We start from the raw sequence: 19,698 nt of genomic DNA on the forward strand, positions 1-19,698 counted from the left end.
AGTGCATAATGGTAGTTTTAGTCCTGAAGAGCCTTTGTACTTTATCTAACATGGGACATATTTAATAGGAATTGTCAAATAAATTCATAGTATGAATACCTACTAAAATGAGCAGTTCTGAAGGATTACTTGCATTCACTGCAACTAATCACCTTTCCCTTTCACTCTGGAAAGTCTGAAGCCTTAAACTTGTAACAGATATGTAAAGCAGGATTTGTGCAGAATAGAGGTACAAGAACTCAAAATGGAAATGGTGAGAAGTCCCATGCTCAAAAGGCTCTTCACTCTTTGATTTTGGGAGTTTTCCAGGCAACTAGAATCATTTGCCTTAGCATCCTTCTAGCTGTTGCAGCCTTGTAAAGATTTCAGTAGCTTCAAATATACTTAATGCTTAAGCTCCATACAGGTTGAAGAGGCTCCAGCTGTTGATGCACACCTGAAAATACTGGTGAGACAGTGTCTCTTAGAATGGTGTTAGAGAAAACAAGGTTATGGTTGTGTCTGTCTATCTTAAATAAAGCAGTCTAAACTTCACTGAACAGCTGATTGAAATAGAAAGCACTGAACTCATGGGGAAAACACATTTTGATGCGCACACACGCTAGTTCTGCCAGTCATCCAGACTGGTCAGAAAGGTCCTCAGCTGGGAGTCTTGAAGCAGGCTGTGTCCTGCAGCTTTGACCTAGAACTTTCTGCTTAGAGAAATGTATTAACCACCACACTGTAAGCTAGTCTGGGTGAAGGAATCTTCCACTTCTTGCTGAGGCAGCATTGCTGTACAGGAAAGAATACAAGTTCCAAAAAGATGAGGAAAAAGCATTTGTGTAAAATCCCTGACACTGTCTATAGGGAGCAGCTCTGCTTCCTTAAATTGTGATATTCTTTTGTCCTTCTAGAAAAGTTTTTTTGTTTCATCCAGTGATGGCTTTGATGTAAAATCCCCAAAATGTTGAGAAAGTTCGTGTTGATAATCCCTTAGAGGTTAATATGGCAACTGCAATGGCCTTCGTTAAAAGTAATTTTCAAGTTAAATGTAACTAAAAGCCATTGTATGAAAAAGCTGAAGTGAGTGTCTGTGTAATTAACAGGTCAGTCATTCCTAGCTGTTTCAGTATGGTATTTTTTTGCATAAGAAGGGTAATACAGTCCTGTCTAATCAAAAAAAAAAAAAAGGGGGGGGGGGGGAAGAAGGAGGTCTGGCATGAAAGCATGGACTGATGTCTTGTTTCAATTATGCATGTATAATAAACAGCCTTGACTATGACAGCAATGTTAAAATAGGTTAAAAGGTTTATGTAAGCAGCACAGAGAGGATCAAAATGACATGTTTAAAAGAAACATGATCTGGGTCAAGGTCTGTAAAGGGCATAAAGCTAATTCAGAATGAGTAACTAATATAACCATGTATATTTCTCTTGTTATATTTACATTATGTAATTACAATAGTGTTGCCAGATAAATTTTCTTCTTATCTGAGCCATTGTTGATTTATGTTTTTTAATGTATGTTAGAGGTTGATACATGCTCTGAAAACATCTATGACAACTAGCATACTGGCTTTGTCAACAATTATTTCCAAGAACAATGATGTATTTAGGTCAGTTAACTGCATAATACCATGGTACATTGATCTGCTGCAGAGCTAATTCTGAAAATGGTTTGCTTTCTTCAGCCAGCGGACCTTTTTAGTTCAAAATGTTTTTCCTTCTAATGCAAGAATTAGCAATAAGTATACAAGGCAGGGAAAAGTAATCAAACAGAAGATATAACAAGCTCTGTAAGGAATGTATTGTATATTTAAATTGCAATACAAAAACTTCATTGCGGAAAAAAAAATAAAATTACAAACCCCTAATTATTTCCAGTGTGTTAGGAAATACCTCTTTGACAATGATCAATAGATTCTATGCAACTAATTTTGTTTTTCTTCTCTGTTTGCTTTCCAACAGAGGCTTCTGAACTTCCTATTATTAGAAATTCATGTGCAGTGTAAAGATACAATTCCATGGGAAACCAGCAGCAGTGGCAAAGCCAGTTTCAGAAATTACCTCATTTCTCTTGCCTCTTACAGCTGTTCAGCTATACTCTAAACCAGATTTCTGAAAAGACAGCTTCTTTGAGGGAAGAGGAAGAATAACGGTATCATCTCAGTGATCTGGTTTACAGTGTGTAACAAAATGCAACCTTACTGAACTTCAGTTATATCCTGAAAAGTATCAGACTTAAACAGGGTTAAGGACTGTGCAGAAAGGACAGGGGAAGAAGTGTACAGGAGAGGAATTTGTTCAGAAGTAAAGCCAGCTTCATAAGCATTTCATGGCATGGCATTGTATATTGCTATAAAGTAGGCTTCAACCAGAGTAAATATCTACATGATCAGAGCTGCCTCATTTTAATAAAAATTTCTGTGTTTGCTCTCCTTTACTTTGTAAGAGGAAGCTCACAACAAGGTAGTCTTACCTAGAGAATGAAACCCCTGAGCTCCAGTGTTGAAATACTACATGATGCCCAGCAACGCTTTTTTCAGGGGTTTAAATTGCTTCTTTCTAAATGACAGTCCTGAAATACAGCTCAGCTAGGAGGGTGATCTACAATATAGATTATTGTTTATTTCTTAACCACCCTGTGCATGGAACCTACTCAGGAGGAATGAGGGCTAGCCCCTCCCACCATTGCAATCTGATCAGTTACCTGTGCATTCATTTATGGAGAGCAGCAGCTGGCACAGCTATGGTCATACGAAAGATAACCTGGTATATGTAGCATCTGAGTAAGGTCAAGCAACTTTGCACTTCAGTTTGATCTGGGAAAATAGAAGGCTGTAATCAGTAAGAAAGACTTATTTACACCATCACTGTCCTCAGTTTGTTGCCAGCCTCTCTTGAAAAGGTTTGTCCTAGCATTCAGTATGCTTACTCTAAATAACTCATTTGTTAACTGTGTATGTCTTATCCATCCCAATGTATATTTTTATCCCTGAGTTCCAACAGGCAACTGCAGTTGTAAGTAAGTTATAACTCAGCTCAGCTGTGTGTATAGTTTTCTAGTTAAGTGTCTCAGAAGCCTGAATTGTGATTGCTTTGTAGCACTGTCCACTCACACTGTCCTTGCTTCTTATTCATCAGATTCAAGTAATTGAAAATGATAAGGCTTCTAGAGGAGGGCAGATCTATGCTACAAACACAAGAGGACAGGTTCCCCCTCTTGTCACCACAGACTGCATAATCCATGACCAAGGTAACTGTCCTTGTTACTCATTTGGGAATCTATCTAGGTGAAATCAAATTAATTTTGAAGAAAAAAACCCAACCAAACAAACCCATCTAAATTCTCAAATTTGTGATCTGAAAATAGTGCTACTTAGTCTAAATCAGACATGAAATGGGCAACTCCCTTTAAAGAAAAAGAGGTGGGGGAAGAGATCAGGGATGGGGAAGTGGGAGTTGGTTTCTTATGCCTTGGGTTAACAACTCCTCTGCCCTTCCTGACCTTTAAAATAATATGAATAGTTGAGACAAATTGTCTAAGTTAGAAGTTTTCAAGGTTTTAAACTTCCAGTTGAAAATACTTTCTGGATTCTTCTGAAATTTTAAAAGGTGGACACTAGAATAAGCAATGAGGCTAGCACTGTTACCTTTTAAGATGTGAATTATGGAAAATTCTATTCAGCATACAAGCTGTCTAGTTGACTTTTTTTTTTCCTTTGGCCAATGTATCTGCCTTTGTCTCTGCCTAGAGCCTGGAGGTACAATATTCCATGTGCTGCTCCTGACAGCAGACTTGATATTTTAATACAGATTAAACTGATGATATCATTTAGTCCAACATTAATTTATCAGTGTTTAGATAAACTGTATAAAATATGCAAACACATCAAGATATTTTTGGCATTATCTGGGAATGGGATAATGCGGTTTTGATGAACAAAGAAAAAATTCCTTTCAAGAAACTGAGCAGAGCTATAGCTTGATGGTTAAAAAAGAAGCATAAGGAAGCCGATTTCTGAAATGTTGCCTTTCTGTGCCTAGCACAGTTTCTCACAGAAGAAACTGAGCTAAGTGTGCTGCATAAATGATATAGTGATTTTAGCATACGGTATTTTGCAAGATAAATGAGCATAGTGATGTTAACACAGATACACTATTTTCTGAATCAGAGCTAGCTCATTAGAGCAGTCTTAACAGTAGGTATCAGTCTGCAGCATTTGTTTATATACAGTGCTGACATTTCCACTGGGGTTTTCACCCGTTATTTTCTTTTAAGATCTTACATATGATTTGTTTCAAACTAATCTCTTTGGAGATTCTTATTGCAAATAATTGTGGATTTTTTTCTTGATATGTTTAAATGTCTGCTTTAAACTCAAACAGCAAGAAAAGATTTACCCACAGGGTGGGGCAACGGACTGACATATACATAAAGCAGAGATGGGTAGATGCTTGCATGGGAAAAAAAGAAAGGTGTACTTATGTACTTGTTTCTTTATGTTTTGGTTTTGATTCTTCTGGTTTATGTTTGAGGCAGCCAAATTCCTTTTAACAGCCTTCCATTCTGCATGCTGTTGGGTGTTCTAGGCCATGCCAGCCCTCGTTACATCCGATGTACTACCTACTGCTTCCCATTGTCTTCAGATATGGCCAGACAGGCTTGTATTCCACTGGCGGCTGTCATCCAACCATTTGCTGTCGTTCCACCAAATGAGGTAAGGACTGACTGAATATTAGCCATATGTGGGTTTGTTTCCTAAATATTGCAGACGTGTTCTTTTCTGATTGCATTGGGAGTGAGGCTGGTTTACCTCTGTGAAGGAGTAAGACAGTGAAGAGATGTCAGAAGGCTACAAGATACACTTGGATCATGATAGAACTTAAAGGGATAAAAGTCTTTGTTTAGTAAAGGTACAAGAGTGATGACAGTGTAATCTGTAACATAGATTCCTGTTGTTCCCCCATATTCCTCTAGTTCATGCCAGCTTTGTGGGATGCCTGCTCTGCTGGAACCCCATAGGTACAGGCAAGGACATTAAAAGAGGATGACCAGAGACAGTATCGAGTTAACTTCAAGACATGGACAGTTACATTCAAACAATGACATTTTTCCATTTAGTTTTTTATGTGTTCCTGTCTTCAAAAACTCCTCATAAAATTCATGCAGAGAAAAGCCTAATTAAAAGTGCAAAGACTTCCAGCACTTGGTTTTGCAGTCTTTGATTTTTCTTCAACTTTTTTTAATATTTGTAAATTCCTAGGGTTTTTTTTTTTAAATATGTTGAAAAAATAACAGATGCTGTTCTTTATCAGGATGGATAAATTCCAGTGCAACAGATCTCTGTAGTCTGAATTAAAGGTATTATTTTAGCAGGGTAGTATGTAGTTATCTTCTCTGTGATCCACAGGAAAATGTGGAAACTGTATTACTTACAGTTCTGCAGATATTGAGTCTCACCATTTGTCTGCTAGACAGCAATTTTGGGTTTCATTCCAGTCCTTGAGGGGAATGCACAAACTTGGCTTGTTGCCCTCCCTGCATTTTCTCCAAGGTAAAATTCCTGCGGTTGGTTTTCCACCTCTTCTTTACCAGCCAACCTTTACTACCCTTTTTCCCTCCTCCTGTGCCCAGGTAGCAGTTACTGATTCTGTTTTATGTTGGCTTTTCATTTGTGCATCTTTCAGTCTGCCTGTAGTCATTTATGTCCCCCATGCATGGCTTGCCTGTCTCCTGCATAGTGCTTGGATAGGGTGATCAATGCATTGTTAAAATTTCTTCTGCATACATAAATTAGCAGTATGTACCAAGGCTTGATCTTGGCCAAATTAAGAAGGCAAAGGTTGGCAAAGGGTTCGAGGTTGGCAAAGGATTTGAGGTTGGCAAAGATTTGTACTCAGTATCCCATCCCTTCTGAAGCGTTAGTGGGCTCAAGCTGTTGGAAAGGCCAGTGGAATTCATTAATCTGTGAAGAGCAGTGTGTTTTTCCCTAGCCTCTTTCTTGGAAGAGACCAAAAGTACTCGAAAAAATGTCTCTCAAAATTGGCAAAAGTCCAGTGTGGAAAATTTTAGCCTGAACAATTATGGCTTGCTAAAGTTGTAAGAACTGAAGAGGTGGTGTTACAGTAGGAAGCACTAGGCAGTCTTAGTTGAGGCAGTTTTTCCAAAGCTTGCCTCTTCCCTTAGTCTTCACTGCTGATCCAAACTTGCTCTTAAGATCTTCTAATAAAAATGGTCTTCCATATGGGATTTATAACAACTTTAATTCTGAAAAGCCACTTAATTTGAAAGAACTGAGCTTTTTATAGTGGCAAAATACATTCAAGGTCTTATCTGTGTTTCTGAATTTCCTAGTATGGTGTATTCTGCCTTGAACTAGTGACTGCGAGACACAGAATGTTCTTTATTTCAGAATATCTAATCTGTTTTATCAATTGTGCCTTTTGGCCTACAGGTGGTGCTTATCACATGTTATAGGGCTCAGTATGAAGTGAGTATAAAGTATAAATCTGTCTAATCTCTTTATCTCTTGATAAACAGCATGTTGTACATAGTAACTTTTAAATAATGATGTTTTTCTTCTAGCCTTTCAGTGAATAGTTTCCCTTTTATTCATCTTTGTTGCAGCTTCAGCTGCAGATACGTTTCTAATATACTCAGTGTTAACACCCAGAGTATTTCAGTTCTGTTTCTTTTCAAAGAAGGAGGAAGAGAAGCAATGGCTAAAGGGTTTAGTGGACCGTGGATGTGAAATAGCCACAAATAGTTTGTGCAGCTGGTAATATGATTAGGAACAGCGGAGAAACTGACCTATCTCCCTCGATCTGTAGTAACTTAGCAAAGTATCCATAATCCATTATGGTGATATTACATAGACCATGTCTTTCTGTGCTGATAAAGCCATATTTTAAAAGCTGGGGTCTATTGGAATCATTCAGGTGACTAATAGACTTATGGGTGTTCCATAAATACAGTTCTTACTTAACTGGTATTTTGTTTTGATCATCACTTACAGTGGAGGATGAATGTAAAATAGTATATGAAATATATTTGTATTTTTCAGTGGTCTGTTGCCATCAAATTCATGCCTGTCTGGGGTTTTTTGCTTGGGTTTTTTTTTTTGAGTTTTTTTGTTTTGTTTCATTTTGTTTGTGTTTTGATTTTTTTCGCTATGCTATTACCCTATAAATTCTATTACATTTAGAAACAAAGGAAAAACCTTACCTTGCTCCCACTTCCAGATAATATGAGGATTTGATGCAGTCTTCAGATTGCTTGTTCTTCCTTTCTAGAAGCCAATCTTGAGTGTGGATTTTGATTCACTGAGAAGATTGGGTTTTGCACTGATGATGTATTATGCTCTGTCCAGGCGACCTCAATGATATCAAGAGAACTGTGGATTGTATCTTCTCCTCACCATGCTTTGTTTGGCACTATGTAATCTGAACTACAGCAAAAAATTAGTAAAAAAACAATGAAATAGTGAAGGCTACTGACATTGGTAAAGTTAGATACATGTATGAGAGGGAGAGCACAATTGTACAGACCTTATTTTCCTTTAGTTGAATGCATTCACCATTTTGGTGGATGACTTTTAAATGGTGTTACATGTTGGTACCAGTTGGAGAGTTGTGCACTCTGATGAGTAAACTCTTAATGAGTTTACGCGTTGACCATCACAGCAAAGTGAGCTGTTCTTGGCTGTGCAGGCAGCAGGAAGGAGTGCCCAAGAGAATCTTCATCTTAAAGCAACTGGATAGGAGGGAGTAGGAAAATGTCATTGGGGTTCTGGAGTTGTCAGACGTGTGTAATGGAGATGATTTAGCAGTATTTTGTTCTGCCAATTAGATATTTATAATTTTTCTCTCCTTTTCAGATTTTACTCTGTAGAATCAGTAGTGTTTCAGCTGATAGAGCCTGGAACACTCCCTGAAGTTTTGGAATTAATTTCTGCAATGAATTTCATTTGAAAAAAAGAAATAAAAAAAAGCTTTTAATTGCATTCATACAAACAGTAATCAACTGGAAATTTTGCTTTAAGGATTTGATTGCTTTGACTAAGAATACAGGGAGATAACAGATAACAGATCCTAGGAGTTTTCAAATGAAAAGTTTAGATCCAGTGACTTAACAGTAGTTTTCTCAGAAATACTGCAAAATTGCAAAATAAGTAAAATAGAAAAATGAAAAATTCTAGAGAAACCATTTTCAAAATCTAAATAGTAAAACTGGCCACACTGAAGAAGAGTTCACAAAGAGTCTTCTGTAATGTTAAATCTCAAGTGAGAGTGAATTTTTAAGACATAAGTAGAGACCATTCACTAGAGATCATTGTAGGGTTATATTTGATACCTCAAGAGCAACTAAGTTAGCAGCTGTTGACATATAGGCCCTGAGCTTCAGAAGAGCAGAGCAAGTGAAATCAATTTATTCAGAAAAGCCCTCAAGTTGAAAAGTTTAGAGGGGCAAAACCCACGGAGTGTGCACAGTAAGTCAAAACATTACTACAAAAAACCTACAGCCAATCTAGAAAATTACACTACAGTATAAGTTTTTTTAAGTAGTGAACACTGATGGCTTGGCTTCGCGAGTGAAGATTTGGGAAAGGCTTTAACCACGTTTACTACAAGCACGATGACCAAGGGCATGTGGGATATCCAAATCTGGTTGGGAAAGGGTGCTTAGGCAGTCAGGGAGTGTCCGACCAGGACTGTCATCTCCTGAGTAATATTGAGTGACCCATGCGCCGGTCCACCCGCATGCAAGGTTGGATTTGCAGCTTCCCGTGCACCTTGTCACCTGCCTTTTCGACCCTCACCTGTCCGTACAGACAAGTGAGAGTAAGCTCTTCCAGCCTGCAGAGTGGATTGTTTTAGGTGAGGCGCAGCTGCACAGAACTGGCCCCACCTTTTACACCTGAGGTTTAACTGCCATGGCTTAGCTAGCTAGGACAGTGACAGCAAAGTCCACAGGTCATAGGTTTTGTAAGAGTGTCCTTCTCTTAGATGGAAGCCCTTACAAGTCTAGACAAGTTCCATCAGCCTGGGTTTGAAGACAGGAGTTTTCCTTCTCCTATGAGGAAGGCCTGTCTTCACCAGAGATTCAGGAAGGGCTTTAACCCACATATTCTGAGCAAGACTGTCGTTTCCTGGGTCAATCTCGAGCGACTGCTATCGTGAGCCCACCGAGGTGCTGGCGGCGCTGCAGTATCACTACGTCTATGCGGGATTCTGACTTAGAGGCGTTCAGTCATAAGCCCACAGATGGTAGCCTCGCGCCAGTGGCTCCTCAGCCAAGTGCATGCACCAGGGGTCTGAACCTGCAGTTCCTCTTGTACTGAGCAGGATTACTATTGCGACAACACATCATCAGTAGGGTAAAACTAACCTGTCTCACAACGGTCTAAACCCAGCTCACAGTGGGTGAACAATCCAACACTTAACTAGAGAACATTACATGTATGCTATATATCATTCAAAACAAAGGCTGTTAAAACATTCATGCCTTACCTCCCCTCCACCCAGTGTCTTAATAGATATTTCTGAATCCTATCTTTACAAAGATATTTCTGAAAATAGATATTTCTGAATCCTATCTTTACAAAGTCCTTATTTATTATTTCTCAGAAATAAAAGTTCATTTTCACTCTCCTGGTTTGGATGATCTATAGAAAGCATTTATTTGTTATAGATTGAGAATACAGTATCATTGTTTGACAGAATTTATTTTTAGTCCACCACTGCTTTAGCAACAGTCTATAAAAATAAAATAGCTCTCACAGTTATCATCATAGACCAAGCCCTACAAGAATTTGTTTTGGAGATTTATAAATGTTTCCAGAGCCCGAATAAGCCATGTGATCTTGATTTAACATTTAATCCTACTTGCTAAAAAAAAGTAGTTGAAAGTGTATTTCATGTTGTAAAAGGAAATGTAAACAGCTCCAAATAATTATCTATAGTTTTAAATATTTAAATATCTGAATTATCTTCTTTGCTCCTTAGGAGTTTTTTGTTGTCATTCTCTACCATGTTCTTTCCTATTTTATTTGATTTTTTTTTTTTTCTTGACTGCAGAACAGGTCCTTGAGGTGCTTGCTGAAAAAGCCATTTTTATTTTACTCTTCGATTTCTGTGTTCTGTTTTGTTACTTATTCACAGGAGGTCTTTCCCCCATACTGCATGAGAGCTTAGCTAATTTAAGAGTTTTTGATGAGGGATTCTATCAAAATACTTTTTTCAAAAGGAGTATATTTTATCAACTATATCATGCTTATCTGCATTGCGGCTGACTCTTGACAGATTTCAGTAGATCTGTATGTCATGACATGGCTCCACCAGAGCCCCATCAGTCTTCCTTACTATGAGGTCCACATGCAGCCTTCTCTTCTGAAGGCTCAACAAACCCAGTTTTTCAGCCTGGCTTCATATGTGAGGTGCTGCAGCCTGCTTATCCTCATGGCCCTCCTCTGGACTTGCTCAGCAGCTCCATGTCTTTTTTATGTTGAGGACACCAGAAAGGCTCCAAGTGGGGTCTCACGAGAGCAGAGGAGAGGGGCAGGATCATGTCCTTCGACCTGCTGGTCATGCTTCTTTTGATGCAGCCCAGCACACAGGTGGTTTCTGGGCTTCATGCACACACTGAAGCTGGCTCATGTTCAGTTTCTCATTGGCCAACACCCCCAAGTCCTTCTTTGCAGGGCTGCTCTGAATCACTTCTAGTCCCAGCCTGTAGCTGTGCCTGGTATTGCCCCAATACAGGTGTAGGAGTTTTCACTTAGCTTTGTTGAACTTCATGAGGTTGGCATTGGCCACCTCTCAAGTGTGTTCTGGTCCCTCTGGATTCCATTCCTTCCCTCCAGCGTATCAACCATACCACATAGCTTATATTCGTCAGCAAACTTGCTGAGGGTGCACTCAATCCCCCTGTCCATGTCACTGATAAAGATGTCGAACAGGATGGGTCCCGACACCAACCCTTGGGGGATACCGCTTCTTGCCGGTCTCTGCTTGGACATTGAGCCATTGATTGCAACTCTCTGCATGCGGCCATCCAGCCAATTCTTTATCCACCGAGTGGTCCATCCATCAGATTTATGTCTCTCCAGTTTAGAGACATGGATGTCATGCAGGACAGTGTCAAACACTTTGCGCAAGTCCTGGTAACACTGTCAGCTGTCTTGCCCCTATCCATCAGTTCTGCAGCCTGATCATAGCATGCCACCGAAGTGGTCAGGCATGATTTGGCTTTGGTGAAGCCATATTGGCTGTCACCAGCCACCTCGTTTTTCATGTGCACTAGCATGGTTTCCAGGAGAATCTGTTCCATGATCCTGCCAGGCACAGGGGTGAGACTGATTGGTCTGTAGTTCCCTCAGTCTTCCATTTTCCCCTTTTTGAAAATGGGGTTACATTTCCCTTTTTCCAGTCTTCAGGAACTTCACCTGACTGCCACGATTTTTCAGATATGATAGACAGTGCCTAGCAACTTCATTTGCCATCTCCGTCAGGACCTGTGGATTTCATCAGGTCCTATGGACTTGTGCATGTTCAGGTTCCTAAGATGATGTCAAACCTCATCCTCTCCTACAGCAGGCTTAAGGTCTTCATTCTCACAGTCCTTCCATCTGCCTTCCAAGACTTCGGTGGTGGGGCTAGAGCACTTGCTGGTGAAGACTGAGGCAAAGAAGTCATTGAGAACCTCGGCCCAAATCTCCAGCCTATCTAGGTCCCACTGAATGGCAGCAAAAGCCTTCAGGTATATCAGCCACTCCCCCCAGCTTCATATTATTGGTAAACTTGCTGAGGGTACATTCTAGCCCTTCATCCAGGTCATTGATAAACAAGTTGAACAAGACTGGATCCAGTATCAGTCTCTGGGAAACACCACTGACTACAGGCCTCCAACGGGATCCTACTTCACTGATCACAGCCCTCTGAACTCTGCCATTCAGCTAGTTCTCAATCCACCCATCCTGGATTCAGTTGTAACAGTTATTTTTCTTCTTCTTAGTTGCTGGTGCAGTGCTGTGTTTTCAGCTTTAGTCTGAGAACAACGCTGATAACACACTGATGTTTTAGTTGCTGCAACATAGTGCTTACCCCAATCAAGGACTTTTCAGTCTCTCATGCTCTGTCAGTGAGGAGGGACATGGGAAGCTGGGAGCAAGCAGAGACAGGACACCTGACCCGAACTAGCCAAAGGGGTATCTCTTATCATTATTATTATTAGTGGCAGTAGTAGTATGGGTATGTTGAGCCTGGAGAAGAGAAGGTTGCATGGGGACCTCATAGCAACCTTCTAGTATCTGAAGAGGGACTTCAGGGATACCAGAGAAGGACTCTTCATCAGGGACTGTAGCAGCAGGACAAGGGGTAATGCATTTAAACTTAAACAGGGGAAATTCAGGTTCGATGTAAGGAAGAAGTTCTTTTCTGTGAAGGTGGTAAGGCACTGAAACAGGCTGCCCAAAGAAGTGGTAAATGCTTCATTCTTGGCAGTGTTCAAGGCCGGGTTGGACACAGCTTTGGGCAACATGGTCTAGTGTGAGGCATCCATGCCCATGGCAGGGGGTTGGAATTAGATGATTGGATTAGATTAGTCCTTTCCAACCCAAACCATTCTATGATTCTGTGACCCTGGTGAGGCAACATCTGGAGTACAGTATCCAGTTCTGGTCTCCTCAGTACAAGGCAGACAAGGAGCTACTGGAAAGGGTCCAGTGGAAGGCCAGAAGGATGATCAGGTCTTTGGAGCATTTTCTTACAAGGAGAGATTGCAGGAGCTGGGCCTGTTTAGTGTAGAGAAGAGTGGACTGAAAGAGGATCTCATTAATGCATCTAAGTATCTCAAAGGCGGGTGCTGGGAGGATGGTGCCAGACTCTTTTCAGTGCTGCCCAGCAACAAGATCAGGAGCAATGGCCATAAACTAAACCACAAGAAGTTTCACCTCAACATGAGAAAGAACTTCTTTAAATTGAGGGTGGCAGAGCACAGGAACAGGCTGCCCAGGGAGGTTGTGACATCTCCCTCTCTGGAGACATTCAGAACCCACCTGGAATCATTCCTCTGCAACCTGTTCTACGTGGTCCTGCCTTGGCAGGGGGGTTGGGCTATCTGATCTCCAAAGGTCCTTTCCAGCCCCAATGATTCTGTGATTAAAAAAAAAACAAGAAAACTTTACTGGTGATACGGATGTCCTGGTTTCAGCTGTAGCAGTTAATTTCTTCCTTCCTAGTAGCTGATGCAGTGCTGGTTTTGACTTTCATCTGGGAACAGAGCTGATAACACACTGATATTTTTAGTTGTTGCTAAGTAATGCTTACTCTGATCAAGAACTTTTCAGTCTCATGCTCTGCCAGCGAGGAGGGGCATGGGAAGGCAGGAGGAAGCAGAGGCAGGACACCTGACCCAAACTAGCCAAATGGGTATTCCATACCACAGCATGTCATGCCCAGTATATAAACTGGGGGGAGTTACTCGGGAGGCCCAGATCACTGCTCAGGTTGGGCTGGGTATCTTTTGGTGGGTGGAGAGCAATTGTATTGTGTATCACTTGTGTTTATTGGATTTTTTTTTCCTTCCCGTTTTAGTTTTATATTCTCGTCTCTTGGTATTTCCTTTATCATTATTATTGTTAGTGGTAGTAGTAGTAATTTAATATGGTACCTTAGTTACTGGACTGTTCTTATCTCAATCCATGGGATTTACCTTCTTTCAGTTCTCTTCCCCATCCCTCTTGGTCCGGCGGAGGGAAGAAAGGGGAGGAGTGAGCGGTGGTTCTGAGTTACTGGCTGGGCTTAAACCACGACACCAGCTCACTGTCTGTTCATGTTACCCACATTTCCTAAGTTTACCTATGAGGATCTAACGGCAGACAGTCTCAAAAGCCTTGCTGAAGTCAAGGTAGATAGCATCCACTGCTCTTCCTTGTTGACCTGATTTGCCATGTATGTCACCCTAAAGGGCTATAAAATTAGTCAAGCAAGATTTACGCTTGGTGAATCCACACTGACTACTCCTGATGACCTTCTTTTCTTCTACATGTGTGGTGATGACCTCCAGAATGACCTCTTCAATCACCTTTCCATGAATGGAGGTGAGGCTGACTGACTGATAGTTTCCCAGGTCCTCCTTTCCCTTTTTGAGTGACCTTGGCCTTCCTCCAGTCATCAGGCATTTCACCCATTTCCATGAATTTTTCAAAGATGATGGAGAGCAGCAGAGCCAACAACATCTGCCAGCTCCCTCAGTACCCTTGGGTTCATCCCATCAGGGCCCATAGATTTATGGGTGTAAGTCTGTCTAGCCTATTCATAACCAAGTTCTATTCAACCAAGGGGAAGTTTTCCATTCTCCAGCCTTCATCTCTAACCTCTGAGGTCTGGGACTCCTGAGGGCCATTCTTAGCAGTAAAGACTGATGCATAGAAGGCATTCGGTAATTCTGCGATCTCTGCCTTCTGTTACCAAGACACCCATTAAAATACTTTCAAAAGATGATAAAATTTTCTGAAGAAAAGCCTCTGAAGGAGATTTGTGACGGTTTTACCCTGCTGTCTCTTTTGAAATGTTGGCTTGTAATTTTGTAATCCCCTTATTTGCTTGGGACTTGATGTGAGATTCCTCTTCATATTCACAACTACTGGAAATGAAATGTCAGAGCTTGTTGAATATTTAATGACCTTTTTCCTTTGTGTAATGTTCAATATGACCCTTTATATCTGGATTATTCAAATTTGCTTCATGTCTGTTGGCAATGCCGGACTTCTCTCCAGTGTAGGTAACAAAAGCTTCCTCCTTTTGAATGAGTACTCCACAGCAAAACCAGCAGCTGTTAGCCTGTGATGAGATAATGTATTTCTATCTTTGAATTTTAAGTGGGAGAGATTGCTTTTGTGTGTTCAGCAGTTCTAACCTCTGGATTGTCTGAGATCTAGCAGAGGTCAGTGTCTTTGGAGCACGCTGTCAAAATAATCTGTGCTTCTTTGTCATGTTTTTTTTTTTGAAGCATGATGGGAGTAGAAGCCACATGTGATATAGCTTATTAGTTAGGATTCTTAGTCTGATGATGTTAAAACACTTTTTTTACCCTTGCAGGAAAAGGGAACTGACCACCAAGCTCTTTGCCAGTTTATACAGAAGAGTTCGTTGCCTCTGTTTAAATTTCCACACATTACCACATTTAAACTGATGAAAGTCAGTGAACCAGACAGAGAGAGCACATGCACCAGTACCACACTGCAGATGACAGCTAGGCCAGTTAGTTTCAGGATAGAGCCATCCTACTAGACATTCCTCCTTGTTCTTAGGACTGCATTGGTACTTTTACAGCCAATCCGTTGTCGGGTTGTTTAGAACAATCAGTGTAGAGACTGTCCAGGTAGCATAAACTTATATCCTGAGCCCTGCTGTATATCATACTGCAAAGTGTGAGCCTAAGCACTACTATTTCTTCCATTTCCAATTCCAAAGCATTCTTGTTGATTCTTTTGTTTGAGAGAGAACTGTGAAACTCTGGGCTCATAATTCTGAGTCTGCCGAGACTATGGAGCGGGATGGGTATTTGACAGTCTTTCGTTGCTCTGTCAGTGTTATTTTAGGTTTGGGTTTGTTTTGGTTTTTTTTCAACTACCTATTGCCAGGTTAATGTCTGGAGATTTTGCTAGCTCCTCTGGGGTGCCTGACTCTCTCTTGCCCAAAATTCACAAACATCTCCAGGTTTCTCACCCAGCAAGTTTTATATCACTCCAGAGGCCAGTGCCTATGAGCCAAGTTTCACTATGCCTAACTTAGAGGTGCATAAATCCTGTATTAGATAAGGCTTTCTTTATGGAGTATGCCCCATGCTAGTCTGCATTTGGAAGTAAAGTTTTTGGAATTGGATTGCTTCCCAAGACTTCATCATCTAGGATAAAGTTTTTTGTTAGCCTCTTGTAACTACACTCTGTAACTAGAATGAACTTTTAGAGCCAAATTTAGCAAAGGCTTTGGCAGCAGAGCTTTTCCTCATTCAAGTAAATTTTCTGATTTAGTTTTATCTGCCTTTTTGGTTTTAGTATATGCTTTAAAATACTCTTAAAGTATACTCTTTAAAATACTTCTGTAGTATATTGTTCCATGCACCATTTATAGTAAAGAGGTAATTATGAAAGAGATGGGAACAGTGACTTGAAAAATTTGACACTTATATAATCTTATTCATATTTTAATCAGAGTTCCTGATTAATTTTTCTGAAAATTCAAAATTTAGACTTGAAAAATGCCTTTATAAAAGTGATGTAATTAGTTTCTGATAACTTGAAGACTCTGTCTATTCTTCAGAATGGTAATGGCAGAAGAAAAACCTCACTAAGCAGCAGTACATATAGAAGGGAAATAAAAAGTAACATTCATATCCATTTAATTAATTGGCCAACAATATTGATAATTTGTTTTGCCAAAAAAAATTACATTCAAGTAAAAAAATTACTTTGGCTATTGCTAGATACCTCTGTAAATTGAAGTAGCCACTTGAATGGCTTCTGCCATTCTGTGTGCGTGTTTCCCTCTAGAGTACACCTTGCTCTCCTGGACTTCCCTCGTTGTCCTCCCCTTCACTGTCTCCTCTTAGGCACTGGCTAGAGATAATCATAGCAACAGCGGTAAATTAAACACTGTTAAGATTTGTTCAAGTTCTAATTTAATCTGTCAGAGATGTTACTCTGTTACCTTGGGAACTTCACAGAGTTAGAACATGGTGGTATTTGGTAAGTTCAGGAGGGAAAGGTTGTGTTTAGCTTTTTAAACTGAAGTTGTTCCTGCGTTTTCAGTTTATACATATTTTAAGTTGTTACTGCGTTTTCAGTTTATACATATTTTACTTATCTATACATACTAACGCAGTATTGTGTTTTGAATGCAACTATGTATCAAATGTGTAATTACATAGAACAACTGTTTTTTAAAGATGCACAGGAACCTGATTTTTGGGGTGTGGGGGGTGTGGTTGGGTGTGTTGGTTGGGGTTTTTTTTTGTATCAAGCAACATTGTACCAGGTTACAGCTAGGGCCTACTGGTAGCAAGTTCTAATGCTGTCTTGTAGCCCTTTACAGAATGTCCCTTCTTTGATTCTGTGGAAAAGGAAAGCTCCTCTTGCAGGACAGGCAATATGTAGAGGGGGCTGCTTTTTCATGTGGTGTTCAACAGAACTAGGTAATCCGTGCTTGCTAAATAGCGGCATAGATTACCTCCTCAGGCCTAGAGTAAAGGAGCAGTGGAACAGGTCTGTACCCTTAACAGGATCGCTTGGTTTGTAGCTCAGTTTCACACAGCCCCTTACTTGTGACATTCAGTTATAGCTCAGTGTTAATAAAAGAGAGGAGGGTACTTGCACATAAACACTATTAATGTTTGGAGGTTCTGGAGTCTGCTTGAAGCATCCCAGGTATCATAGCAGCGAAAGTGTTCATGGAAGTGATTCCTGAAGTAGGAACATTCCTACTTGATAATGGTATTTTTAAAGTAACAGCTAGTTTGATATTGATCTTCCAAACTAACATTGTAGAAAGGACTTGACTTGTAAAAAGGGTATTAATTTCATCCCAAATATCTTTGCTTCAGAGGTGAGATGTTCGCTGCTTCTTTTTGTTCATGTAACAAAAATTCTTCCTATACTTTCTAAGTACTCCTGTGGCAATTGGCTAGCTAGAGTTGGCTTGTGTATGTGGCATGACATTTTAAGTATGCTCAGTCCTTCCTGATTTCAGTGGAAATAAATTAATTAACCTTAGAGGCATGTTTACTAAAAAACATTGCTCAGGAAGGCCTGTAGATAAGCAGAACTATTTTATCCACCTCCACTTACAACACTCTTAAACCTGTCTATGCTTTTTTTCTTTCCCTCCCTAATTAAAGCTTCTTTCTTTCTTCAGCATGTTCAGCTGCACAACAATAGGAGCAGGAGAATTCTTGTTGTAGAAAGTTACCAGGAATGCAAATATGAATAGTCAGTTTAAAAAGTCACAGTAACACCTTCTAACAAAACTCCAGGTTTTTCAGAAGCAGCCCTCTGTTCACCAGACTTCTGTGCATGATCTTAAGTCAGCAATTGCTTTTCTCTCAAATGCTGAAAAAATATTATATACACAGAGATATACATGCACACATACATTGATCTTTCCACCTACATGTGTGTATGAATAAAAAGAAAAAACCCCACATATTTGGTCTCTAAAGGTGACAGTAGCTCAGCAGGCCAGAATTGTCCTGAAATACAAAGTTAGGTGTTGTTTTTTTTCTTGCCACAAAGACATGAATAACGTTGATAATGTTCTTCCAATGCAGAATTTCATCTAGGAGAATTGTTGCTTCAGCAGTCACTATGCTACATTTAGATTTATTTACGAACTTAAATATTTGTTCCCTAAACCTGGAGCTCCATGAGTACAATTTGAGTGTTGCCTGGTTGGCTATCCAAGGGTATTCTAGAACATGTAAGAAATGGTCACAGCTGTGCTTGCATTAAATGGTCTTTGACATTAGTTAGCAATTTTGACAAATTTTATGTGAGGGTAAACTAATAATGATGTGAGGGTAAACTTGCATACAGCACATGTAAGAGTGTCCTGGGTTCAGCAGTAGCAGTCATTTTTCTCCTTCTTAGTAGCTGGTGCACTGCTGTGTTTTTGACTTTCAGCCTGGGAACAGCGCTGATAACACTGATGTTTTTAGTTGTTGCTAAGTAATGTTTACTCTGACCAAGGACTTTCTAAGTCTCATGCTTTGCCAGGGAGGAGGGGAAGCTGGGAGGAAGCAGAGACAGGACACCTGACCCAAACTAGCCAAAGAGGTATTCCATACCACAGCACGTCATGCCCAGTATGCAAACTGCGGGGAGTTACCTGGAAGGGCTAGATTGCTGCTCGGAGCCGGCTGGGTATTAGTCTGTGGGTGGTGAGCAGTTGTATTCTCTTCCCTTGTTATTTACCTTAACATAATTATTGTTGGTGGCAGCAGTAGTGGTCTGTGTTATACCTTAATTACTGGACTGTTCTTATCTCAACCCGGGGGAGTTACATTCTTTCGATTCTCCTCCCCATCCCTCCCGGAGCAGGAGGAGGAAGAAGGAGGGAGTGAGCAAGCAGCTGCATGGTTCTGAGTTACTGGCTGGGCTTAAACCACAACAAAGAGTCTGGGCCTGTCAAGAAGTAGTAGTATTTGGAGCCTAAATTCTGTCTGCTATGTTAAAGATCCTCTAGAGCTCTCCTGCAGTGGTCTGCAAAAAAATAAAAATACCTGCATGAGATATCTTTAAGACTTCTATTTACTTCAGTAAAATATATTGCTAAATATCTTTTATTTTGTGCGGAGTGATTTTTCAAGACAGAGAACAATGACTGAAAATCAAACTTCTGATTTTGTGAAATTCCTGTGATCGATGAGTCTTGACTACCCCCCTTGTAATTATTGCTTACCAATTCCATAGAGAAATGGTTTTTCAATGGTTTTACGACAATCATGCCTAGAAATTTCAGACAGTGACTGCAGTGCTGGGCTATCTGTGACAGTGATATGTGCGAAGTAAAGCTGTAGATTAGTACAGGCATGAACCTGAGTCCTGTCATGTGATTTAATGTGTATGTTGCCTTCAGGGGCGAACAGGAATGCGGGGGGGGGACAACAACATGATGATAACAGCACAGTCCTAGGGTAGTTTTGTCTGTCTCTTAGACT

At 40.3% G+C, this 19,698-nt stretch overlaps 1 protein-coding gene across 4 annotated transcripts in view; it reads left to right on the top strand.

The window, feature by feature from the left end:
- SEC24D (SEC24 homolog D, COPII coat complex component) overlaps positions 1-19,698 on the top strand; it is a 56,323-nt gene that overhangs the window by 11,409 nt on the left and 25,216 nt on the right. For 3 of the 4 annotated variants that reach the window (XM_062627592.1, XM_062627591.1, XM_062627595.1), the window contains 3 exons: positions 3,126-3,237; positions 4,575-4,702; positions 6,440-6,475. In XM_062627592.1, the coding sequence (XP_062483576.1) occupies positions 3,126-3,237; positions 4,575-4,702; positions 6,440-6,475 (276 nt within the window). The remainder of the gene's footprint in view (positions 1-3,125; positions 3,238-4,574; positions 4,703-6,439; positions 6,476-19,698) is intronic. The other variant, XM_062627593.1, reaches the window with a different exon arrangement.

This window comes from Pezoporus occidentalis, unplaced genomic scaffold (assembly GCF_034315485.1).
Source record: "Pezoporus occidentalis ecotype Australia unplaced genomic scaffold, CSIRO_AGI_Poc_V1 ctg302, whole genome shotgun sequence".
Lineage (NCBI taxonomy): Eukaryota > Metazoa > Chordata > Aves > Psittaciformes > Psittacidae > Pezoporus > Pezoporus occidentalis.